Below are 12,003 nucleotides of genomic sequence, written 5' to 3' on the forward strand. Positions count from 1 at the left end.
TCACAAACAACCCTTCAGCCCCACCTCCAAACCCTGGAACTTGATCTTGCAATCCTCAGTGTTCTTGACGCTGAATCTCAACAATTCGGCGATCTCCTCCAGCTTCGATATTATGCTCGACACCAGTTGAGTTGATGTGAACCACAACTCCTGCTTCACAATTTTGTCGTCGAAGAGCCCCGATGGATTGAACGCCGACTGACAGGGAGATTATGTCGAAGGCGTTGAAGCGGGGCAGCTTCGGAACAAAGAACGCCAACTCAACATCATCAAGGAGGCCGACATCGAGATTGTCAGCTTGTGGAGGTTTGAAGCCCAGCCAGAACTAGGAGACCTCCGTGAGTTGTGGAACGGTGATCCTCATCTGGGGATTGTGGTCCAGCAGTCGGAAGACGAGCAGCCGGAGGTCGGAGGAGAATCAGGGTGTTGGAAACCAGATGTAATTCCAACAACCTGTCGCCAATATTCAGCAATGATTTACTGCTAAATTTAGAAATCAGCCGTTGTATTTAATGAAGTTCTAGAAGTCGGAAGATACATTGACAATGGGGGAAGCTTCTCCAGGAAGCCACCGACTGAACCCATCTCCAGAAACTTCTCCAGCTTGTATATATACCTGTTAATTGATGAATAGAGGCAAGTTCTTGTGTTCAGTGTTTGTGTGTTGAGTTAAAGAGTTGTGCGCCTCTGCTCTTTTCATGGTATCAGAGCGAGGTTGAGGGCTGAGTGTGAGAACCCAAGTTGAGCGATCAGAGTGGGTGAGATATCGCTGTAAAGTGAGCTGTGAGCTATATGGTTGAGATCTGTGTGAGCCGTGAGGGAGGGCAATTGAGCCGTGAGTGAAGTGAGGTTGTAGTGAACCTAAAGCAGACCTGAGGCATGTTGAGTTGTGGCTACTTTTGGCATTTGATTCAATAAGCGCATATGATGTGTCCATGAGAAACTGTAGTCAGCTAAGAAGAGACTTGTGTTTGGCGTGCGTTGTTCATTTTAATGTGTGGAGAAGGCTGTGTTCATCATTGAGAGGCATAGAGCCTGTTGCATTTGGAGGAGTATCACTATTTGAAGGAGCCTGAATAGATGATTGAAGAAGCACACTGCTGTAAAGAATTTGTATTGCAGAGCTTTCGGTCCTGCCCGGTTGCTGTCAAATGCATCTATAGGTAAATTAAGAGATGTCGTGCTATAATTCCACATTTATTAAATATCCAAGCTCTTTTGTTTGTTTACCACGTGGAATAGCCCACTCTTAATGAAGCTTGTTTTCTATGAAATGTAACTTTTGGAATAACGTTTTTGTGGACGAAGGCTAATAAGGTATATGGTGTTGTGAAAATAAAAAAGGAAGAAGGAAAGGCAGCCATATTTCTGTTTCTGAGGATTTATAAAAAAAATTAGTAATTTTATTTTGGGTGATTGGATAAAGTTTTTTTTTATCATGGAAAATTTATTGCTTGATAATTATATGAATGAATCCACCAAACTTGATGGAGAAAATTATCTGAATTGGAAATTCAAGCTAATGACTATTTTAGAAGGAAATAATTTGTGGTCCATTGTAAGTGGGGATGAGCCCAAACCCACTGTTGCAGGTTCTATTCCAGATTGGGAGAGAAGGGAGACAAAAGCAATGGTGTTGCTGGGTATTTCCGTAAAGGACAACATTATTCCTCATATCAGAGATTGCAAGACATCAAAATAAACATGGGATACGTTGAAGGGTTTGTATGAAACAACAAATACAAACCGAATCTTGTTTTTGAAGACTAAGCTTTTATCTCTAAAAATGGAAGCAAATGAAAGTATAAGCAATTTCATATCTCGCGTCAAAGATTTAAGTGATAAGTTAGGAGATATTGGTGAAAAGGTGTCTAATAATGACTTAGTCACCATCATATTAAATGGCCTAGTGCAAGATTATCAAATTTTTGTTTCAAGTCTTGCAGCTAGAGAGGAACCCCCTTCATTTGATGAATTGACAGGAATTCTTCTACAAGAGGAGGAGAGGATGAAGAACTTTAATTTGGGCTCTAGTAGTTCAGATTTGGCATTAGTGGCCAAGGGAAAATATCCATACAGAGGCAAGCCATGGGACAAGAACAAAGGAGGCAAGTTTCAAGCAAAACAAAAAGGTATGACACAGTGTAAATTTCCAAAAAGAAATGATGAGTGTTATTATTGTGGCAAACCTGGGCATCATTCTAAAGATTGTTATAAAAGGAAATATAATGAGTCTAGGCAAAGAAACATAAGGCATAATGGAAATTTTGTGGACAAAGATATCAATGATGGATTTAAAAATCTTAAATTGTTTATGTCTGATGCTGCATTTTCTATGGAAAATGATGATAAGAATGCTTGGTTCATTGATTCTAGGGCATCACTCCATATGTCTTGTAATAACGAGTGGTTTGATGAATATCATGAAAACATTGATGGAACATATGTTTGTCTAGGAGATAACAGATCACTTAAAGTTCAAGGTTATGGAGTAATAGGTGTGAATTTTCCTAATGGACAAGAGAAACAGATCCATAATGTGATGTATGTTCCTGATATCAAAAACAATTTAATTTCTGTTTCTACTATTACTGACCAAGATTTGAAGGTGGAATTTGTTAAATCACAATGTATAGTGAAAGACAAGTACAAAGTTATTGCCACAGGAGCCAGAGTTGGAGGCTTGTATAAGCTAGATGTGACCAGGAAAAGTCATCAAGCTTTGGCATCTACAACAATGTCAACAGTAGATTTATGGCATCAAAGGTATGGACATCTAAATCACAAAGATTTAATGCTACTTCAAAAGAACACTATGGTTGAAGGGCTTCCTGTCTTGAAGAATGATCATGTTGAATGTGAAGCATGTGTACTTGGAAAGCAACATAGGGAGGAATTTCCTATACATAAAGAAAAAAGGCAAAGGGAAATACTTGAATTAATTCATACTGATGTATGTGGACCTATGCAAACTAGATCTATTGGTGGAGCATGGTATTTTCTTATTTTTGTGGATGATAGATCTAGGTATACATGGGTTTATTTCATAAGAAAGAAGAGTGATGTTTTTGAGTATTTTAAAGAATTTAAGAATATGGTAGAAAAACAAACTGGTAATTACATCAAAATTTTGAGATCTGATCAAGGGGGAGAATTCAAATCAAGAGAATTTAATGAATATTGTAAAAGCAATGGGATTCTGCAACAATTTACAGTGCCACATACACCTCAGCAAAATGGAGTTGCTGAGAGGAAAAACAGAACACTAGTTGAATGTGCACGTAGTATGCTTGAAGGTAAAAATATCTCTAATGTTTTTTGGGCTGAAGCCATTAATACTGCTATTTATTTGAAAAATAGGAGTCCAACCAAAAGTTTATAGCTTAAAACACCTTTTGAAGCATTTTATGGGTACAAACCAAAAGTGAGTCATTTAAGAGTTTTTGGTTGCAAGGCATTTGCTCATATTCCAAAAGATGAAAGAAGAAAACTTGATGCAAAATAAATTAAGTGCATATTTATTGGTTATTGTGATAAACAAAAAGCATACAAGTTGTTTGATCCCATTACACATAGACTGCTTGCAAGTAGGGATGTGGTGTTTCATGAGAATACAAATGAAGGTGATAAAATAACTAATACTAGTGTGTGGAATGATATTGATGGTTATGTCGAACTAGATCCAAGCATTGAAAAAGAACATGAACAAGCACAAGAACATATACAAGTTGAAGAGCAAGGAGCATCAAGCAGTCATGATACTCCAAGAACAGGAGAGGGGACTCCGCAAAGAAAAAAGAAAGATGAAAGCAATAAAACTCCGAGAAGGTCATCACGTCAAAGTCAGGTACCTGTAAAGTATAAAGATTATGCATTAATGTCTCAGGTTATGAATGTTGTAGAACCTTCAAGCTATGATGAAGCTAAAGAATATGAAGAATGGAGAAATGCAATGAATGAAGAATATAACTCTATAATGAAAAATGAAACATGGGAATTAACAGAATTGCGTAAAAACAAAGTTCCCATAGGATGCAAATGGCTTCATAAATCTAAATTTAATGCTGATGGAAGTATTGATAAACATAAAGCTAGATTGGTTGCTAAAGGATATTCACAAAAGGAGGGAATTGATTATGAAGATACTTTTGCACCTGTAGCTAAGTTGAACACAATAAGAATCATGATTGCATTAGCTACAAAATATAATTGGAAAATGCATCAGTTAGATGTCAAATCTGCATTTTTGAATGCTGAGTTAAAAGAAGAAGTTTATTTAGTTCAACCTGAAGGGTTTGTAAAACAGGGACAGGAGCATCTGGTTTGCAGGTTGAAGAAAGCTTTATATGGTTTCAAACAAGCACCAAGATCTTGGTATGTGAAAAATGATTCTTTCTTTTATGACAAAGGTTTTATGAGAAGCAAAAATGATCCTAAATTGTACATCAAGGAAGATGAAGGTGGGAATGTTGCTTTAATATCCGTATATGTTGATGATCTTATCATAATAGGAAATGCATGCAAGTTGATTGAAGAAATTAAAATTCAGTTGTCACATGTATTTGAGATGATGGATCTTGGTGAATTGCATTATTGTTTAGGTCTTGAAGTTTGGAGGGAGCCTGGTAAGACACTGATCACACAAAGAAAATATACAAGGGAAATCCTTAAAAGATTCAATATGATTGAATCCAAGGCAACATCAACTCCTTTAGAACAGAATGTCAAATTGTGCAGTGATGATGGAACCAAAGAGGTGAATGGAACTATGTATCATCAACTGGTGGGAAGTCTGAATTATCTCACCACTACCAGGCTAGATATAGCATATTCTATCAACATACTTAGTCAGTTCATGGCTAAGCCTTGTGAAATCCATTGGAAAGCAGCAAAGAAATTCCTTCGATATCTGAAAGGAACACTTAATTTTGGTATTATGTATACTGATGAATTTGATGTTGAATTGGCAGGTTATTCTGATTCTGACTGGGCTGGAAATCCAGATGATAGGAAATCTACTATTGGATATGTGTTCAATATTGGTTCAGGACCAATATCATGGAGTAGTAAGAAACAACCAACTGTTTCATTGTCATCCACTGAAGCTGAGTATAAAGCATTATGGAAGCAACATGGCTTAGGAGGATACTTGAAGATGTTGGAGAAACACAACAAGCACCTACAATAATCAAATGTGACAATCAAAGCACTATCAAATTGGCAAACAATCCTATATATCAGGCAAGGACAAAACACATTGAGACACAACATCATTTTATAAGAGAAAAATTGCAATAAAAAAAAATTGACTTATCATATTGTAATACAAATGAAAATGTGGCTGACATATTTACCAAGCCTCTTGGAAAGGCTAAATTTGAAATATGTAGAAATAAGTTGTACATTGTAGAAAATCCAAATTATGTTGTAAGCCTAGCTGAGACTTAGACCAGCAGGCATGAATTAAGAGTATAGTGTCTTGTTTATTGTATGTAGTTTGAATTAAGGGGGAGTGTTGGAAACCGAATGTAATTCCAACAACCTGTCACCAATATTCAACAATGATTTAATGCTAAATCTAGAAATCAGCCGTTGTATTTAATGAAGTTCTAGAAGTTGGCGGATACATTGACAATGGGGGAAGCTTCTCCAGGAAGCCATCGACTGAACCCATCTCCAGAAACTTCTCCAGCTTGTATATATACCTTTTAATTGATGAATAGAGGTAAGTTCTTGTGTTCAGTGTTTTTTGTTGAGTTAAAGAGTTGTGCGCCTTTGCTCTTTTCATAGGGAGGGCACTTGAAGTCGCCCTTGTCGATTTTCTTATATAGTGCCATCATATTTGCGTCCTGGAATGGCAGGTAACCCGCCCTAAGAACGAACTGTATGAAAATACTACAGAAATTCACCGCGCTGATCAATTGTTGAAAATACTTTCTCGCTTTGTCTTCTTTCAATTTCCCCTTTTTGGCAATGCTCTTGAAGAGCTCACCGCGCTTAACGGACTCCATGATGATATAAATCTTGGACTTGCTCGCCATGAATTCGTAAAGCCGAACGATGTTGGGGTGTCAGATGATTCTCATGACGGAGATTTCCCGTTTAATCTGATTTGTCATTCCAAGCTTCAATATTTTTTCTTTTTCCATTGCCTTAATGACGACGCTCTTGCTAGTTTTGAGATTTCTACCTTGGTACACCTTGTCAAACATCCCCTGCCCCAAAAGACGCCCTAATTCATACCTCTCCATCAAAACATTGGTCTTCATCTCAATCTCAAAACTAAATTTAGAATTCCGCATGGATTAAAGCTGCTGCTCAGGCGTCTTCGCTGTATAAGGCCTGTGAAGTTTCTCTCCCGCATCTGTTCCATTACACGTGGCGTAGTCGGGATGTGTTTCAGTCGAGCCCAGCATAGCCTACGTACAGGAGCTCTGATAACTTGTATTTTATCATGGAAGACAAGTCGCTAGTATAAACCTTTTAGATCCCCTTAATAATCAGGGAAAAGCTAAGTGTGGACGTATCCAAGAGTCATGTTCAATAGCATTAGTTTAAGGAGGGCTCTTTCATTAAATTCACTCCAGGGATACTTCATGTCTTTGTGTGTTTCAATTCAACCACTTGTCTTTCTATCGATTTCCTTGTTGTAATCTTCCATTCCGTATACAAAAAATCTCTCCAAGTGACTTGTTTGCCCAGGTTTCCTTTATCAGAATTACCCATGTTGGTGCGGATGTGGTGGCTTGGGAAGAGTTGGCATCCTGCGGAAACACTTCACCTTATCAGGCAATAAATTGGTGTAGCCTTGGGCAATACTTAATGTTGTTTCATTTATTTTGTCTTTCATTTTGAAAATTAGATTTTTCTTAATACATTAATGGAACATTTTATTTATTAGAAATTTAAATTATATTTTAGCTTTATTTTTAAAATTAATTATTTTTATAAATTTTATTCATTAATTAATTAATATATTGATATTACTAAAATTATTAAATTATGTTTTGTATCTTATTTTAATTTTACCATTTTATCTTAAATTTAAATTTAGATTAAACATTCATTAATTTTATTATATTTCGGTTCACATAGCATGTAAAAATGTAACTTGTTTTTACCTTAGATGCTTGCAAATTTGAAACCTTCTAGTGTTGACTTCTAATGGCTTGAACACATGATGAAATGGTTTGTCTATTCAATATTTAATTTTTAGGGCTTCAAGAGTTTAGAAGTTTAAGACAACTTCAAGAGCTTAGAAATTTTGAGATCAACTAATATTGTTTTATATAATTATATAGAAGGATGAAATGCAAAATACATAATTATATAGAGAAGGATGAAATATATATATATATAAATAATTATATAGAGAAGGATGGAATGTAAAATATATAATTATATAGAAAAAGATGAAATATATAATTATATAGAGAAGATAAAATGTAAAATGATAACTAGGGTTGTTTATAATTTGAGGTATAATGTGAATTAATTTATTTGAGAGTTTGGTTATGGTTATAAAATTTTATAATAATAATTAATATTATTAAGTTTAGAGGTTTATTTTATAGTTTAGTAGAAGAATGTCGTATGATTTCTTTTATGTTCAATATGGAGTTTACAGGTGTTATTTTAAAAATAAAAATAAAATATCTTTTAAATGATTAAAATCTCTATGGGTTATGTGTCCACGATCATGGCTTTTTTTGTATTTTTAATTGCGACAACGAAGTTTCCTTCCAATCAAATCCTAATTCCAATCCAATCTTCAATGATGTTTAGGCCACCAGCAACTTCACGTGAATTCAAGGACAGAGTGTTGATGGCTCACCATACTCCTGTTGTGCGAAACAAATATCCATGTTCCAGGACTACCTCACAGGTCCACCTGAGTTCATAGGTCGGGCATCGACGTTAGTTCACTAGTCAGAGGTTAGAACTTATAATACTCCCTGTCGAAATACAGAAGGGCCTTACTTCGTTGACTGGGGTTAACTAAAATTCCATGCACTATTTGTATTGAAGGGTCACTGGCCCACCAAAGGTCGGGTCAGAAACTTCTTGCCCACCTTCAACTCGAAGGTGCCTAACTAGTTCAAGGTCTATCTGGGTCCCCAACAAGTCGATGTTGTGGCTTGTTGGTTTACTCCTTGTCTTGATTACATTGAATGAGGTCTTGGTTACTTTGGCACCCTTCTTAGTGCATACACACTTCCTTTTGGTCGACATTCCTTTTTGCTCTATGTGAAATTCCCAAATCCCATATCTAGGCATGACTCAATGCCCTCTTTTATTCTGAATACTAATTTTCTCACCCTTTCTGATTAAGGTTCTTCAATTGGCAGTCAAGATTTGGACACACATGATAATCACAAACAGAGACAGGGGTTTCCCAAATCCCATATCTAAGTGTGACTCACCGCCCTCTTTTATTCTGAATACTAATTTTCTCACCCTCTCTAATTAAGGTTCTTCAATTGCCAGTCAAGATTTGGACAGACATGAGAATCACGAACAAAGACAGGGGTTTGAGGCACAAGAAAAACAAGAACATGTAGATTGATAATCACAAACATAGATAAGGGTTTGAGGCACAAGAAAAATAAGAACACATAGATTAAAACACATAGGAATACTTATATTAAAATGGAAATGATTACATACGACATCTTATGCTTGACCTAAAACTTCCCTAGCCTCTTCCATCGAGCTAACCTTTTCAAGGATTTGGTGCCCCTTGATATCTCGTAGGTTGGTTATTTAAAACAAAAACCATAGAATGAGGAATGGCGTCCTCTACCATGACATGCATACAAATATTTGGTTAAAATTTACAAAAAGATCAGAAATTCATATCCTTTGTTGTCGGGTGCCACGGACTCCTTTTGGAAGCTTCTCGGAGTCAATTTTGGTTAGGAATGGGATTCATGCTCCTACGTCAACCATCATCTATCAAGTACCTACAGATGCAATATTTGGAGGTGCATTTTTTAAAGTTTGCACTGTAAAAAGGGTTTTCACATTAAGAGATTTGTTCCCTCTCACCACTCACTAGATCCATAGTTAAGATGGATTTATACCAGTCTATTGACATGGATTGGATTGCTTTATTATAACTATATTACAATGGGTTGAAACACCATAGGCTAAAAAACACCAAAAACTTGATGATGAGAGTATTTAGATGTGTGGCTTATGGACATGTCCCAGATAAGTTAAGAAAGAAGTTGGATAGAAAGGGGGAGAAATGTATATTGTTTGGCTAGAGCTATGAATCCAAGGCATATAAAGTCTACAATCCAATAACCAAAAACTTTAGAATCAATAGTGTTGTCCAGTTCATAGAAGAGGAAGCATGGGATGAAAGTTTGGAGAATATAATTAATGTAGCAACAAGTTTATCACAAGAAGACAAAGAGGAATTAGCAATAGCAAGTCATTCTTCAATGGTGACTCCTCCTACACCTATTCAAGCTCAACAAGGTAGTGCTCAAGAGACACCGTCAACAATTAGTAGGACAGTGTAACAAATTCAAGCAACTACCCAAGTGCACAACAAGGATCAACAACTGCACATGTTCCAAGTACAACTTCAAGTGATAGATAAAATCCATCTTTGGAAAGCTTGAGAAGACAAAAGTTTAGAAATTTGATTAACATATATGAGAAAAATGAAGGTGAAAGCAACATACGTATGAATTCTCTGTTTTCTTTATTTTCTCATGTACATGATCCAATTAAGTTTTAATACGAAATCAAGGAAGAAAAATAGGTAGCAACAATGGACGAATAAATAGAGGTAATAGAATATAATGATGCATGGGATTTAGTCAATCTCCACAAGTAAAAGAAGTGATAGGTTTCAAGTGGCTCTATAAGACCAAAAGCAATGTTGAAGGAAAAAATGAAAGACATAAAGCAAGGTTGGTCATTAAGGGATACAAACAACAAAATGAAAGCGATTATGCTGAAACATTTCCATTAGTCGCAAGAATGGAGATATTGAGGATAATTTTAGCAATATAAGTGCAACGTAAACAAAAGGTATATCAAATGGACATGAAATCGAACTTTTTGAATGGAGAATTGAAATGGAAAGTGTGTGTGGAGAAGCCACCTGGTTATGAGGTTCAAGGCCAAGAAGAAAAAGTGTATAGATTGAAGAAATATTTTTATGGGCTGAAGCAAGCAACACACACATGGTAAAACATGATAGATTCATATTTGTTGTACAATGGCTTTAACAAATGTGACAGTGAGCCTACACTCTACATCAAAGAAAGTGATGGTAAGATTGTAATTGTGGTTTTATATGCAAATGATTTTCTTTTTATAGGGAGTGATGATCTCATTTTTTCTTTCAAACAGGTCATGAAAAGTCAGTTTGAAATGACAAATTTGGGATTGTTAAGATATTTTCTAGGAATAGAAGTGCAGAGAATGGAAGATGGAATTTTTATTTCTTAATGAAAGCATGTTTCAGGCATCTTAAAGAGGTTTAAAATGTAGAACAACAAGCCTGCAATAACTTCAATAGCCATGGGTTTGAAATTGAGCAAAGAAGATTGTAGCAACAATGTAAATCCATCACTATACAAAAATATGGTTGGTTGTCTTTGATTGCAACTAGGCTTGATTTAATATATGTAATGAGTTTAGTTTCAAGATTCATTGAGATACATTAGCAAGAAGCTAAAAGAATTTTAAGGTATGTTAATGGAACTAATGATGTGGCATTATGTATACTGTAGCAAATGATTTTAGGAACGTTGGATACACTAACAGTGATTGGACAGGATGTGTCGATGATAGACAAAGCACATTAGTCTATGTTTTTCATTTTGGTTCAGGAGTCATCTCATGGGACTCCAAGAAACAACAAATAGTATCATTGTCCATAGCTGAAGCTGAGTATGTCATAGCAAAAGGGGAAACATGCTAGGAAATTTCGATGTGAAGAATGTTGAAAAATTTATGGCATGGACAGTAAGAAACAACAAAAATTTATTGTGACAATATTTTTACAGTTGTGTTGTCCAAAAATTCATTTTTTCACAAAAGAAGTATGCACACTAACACAAAGTATCATTTCATTAGGGACTTGATCAACAATGGAGAAATTCTTTTGTAGCATTGCAGGTCACAAGAGTAGTTTGCATACATCTTCACCAAACCATTGGAAAAGGAGAGTTTAATGTGTCTAAGAGATATCTTGGGAATTATGAGTATCAGAATTTTGGTTAAGGGGGAGTGTTGGAAATTAATCCCAACTACAAAATTAACTGAACATGATAGTGCAACATTCATGGAGTACACGACAAATCACGTTTCAAATTTTCCCTCAATCTTAAGAAATATGTAAGTAAATGAACTTTTAATCAAGTGTACCATTTTTCACCTCTACAAGAAATTAATAACAGTTAGTTAACATCAGTAAACTAATGTAATATCCCTGGGTTAAAATTTCATGTAATAAAGTTAATAAAGGAAAAATAATGGGACCAAGGGCATGGAACATGTATTCCAAGCTTAATATTGGCGAAAATATCCTAGTGGGTTTTCACTCTGGTTTATTATGGCTAAGGAAATTGGCAAAGGAAAAGGAGAATTAATTGGCATTTTATTTATGAAAATAAAGGAAAATAGGAAAAAAGGGAGATGAAAGGTCAGAGGTTTACATGAGAGGGAAATTGAAGAAAATAGAGGCCTCAATAATAAAAAGGCTTATGAGGACCAATTCACAACTTTTGTCAGTGTGCGAGACATTTGTCAGTTTAGTTTGGAGCTCTCTTCTATTCTATCATTCTCTCATTATCTTGCACACTTGGCGTATTCTTGGAGAATTCTTGGAGCAATTTTCCATACATTGGATTTGGAGAAAGAAGGAAAAGGAAAGTAGGAAAGCGTAAGGGAATATTTGGATTAGCAGCTACAATGAGATTGCTTTTCATGTATTGAGTTGCATGTATGATTTCCTTGATGATTTATGGATGCATGGTA

General features: G+C 35.6%; 1 protein-coding gene across 1 annotated transcript; it reads right to left on the reverse strand.

The window, feature by feature from the left end:
* LOC149243266 (CBL-interacting protein kinase 18-like) lies at nt 1-6,041 on the reverse strand. Its single transcript, XM_089371162.1, has 4 exons — nt 5,800-6,041; nt 539-616; nt 321-453; nt 1-198 (listed from the first exon to the last, which is right to left on the reverse strand). Exons 1-4 carry the CDS (start codon nt 6,039-6,041, stop codon nt 1-3), a joined length of 651 nt encoding a protein of 216 aa, XP_089227288.1.
* Between the last annotated feature and the right edge of the window lie 5,962 nt (nt 6,042-12,003).

The sequence above is a fragment of the Pinus tabuliformis genome, chromosome 8 (assembly GCF_031772625.1).
Source record: "Pinus tabuliformis cultivar Carrire ecotype Pingquan chromosome 8, CPIR1, whole genome shotgun sequence".
In the NCBI taxonomy this organism is placed as follows: Eukaryota; Viridiplantae; Streptophyta; class Pinopsida; order Pinales; family Pinaceae; genus Pinus; species Pinus tabuliformis.

Coding starts and splice junctions, on each gene's coding strand:
- LOC149243266 (XM_089371162.1), bottom strand. CDS start 6,041: ATGGCGAGCAAGTCCAAGATTTATATCATCATGGAGTCCGTTAAGCGC. Junction 454..538: donor AAGCTTCCCCCATTGTCAAT/GTATCTTCCGAC, acceptor TATTGGCGACAG/GTTGTTGGAATTACATCTGG. Junction 199..320: donor ACGGAGGTCTCCTAGTTCTG/GCTGGGCTTCAA, acceptor TCTCCCTGTCAG/TCGGCGTTCAATCCATCGGG.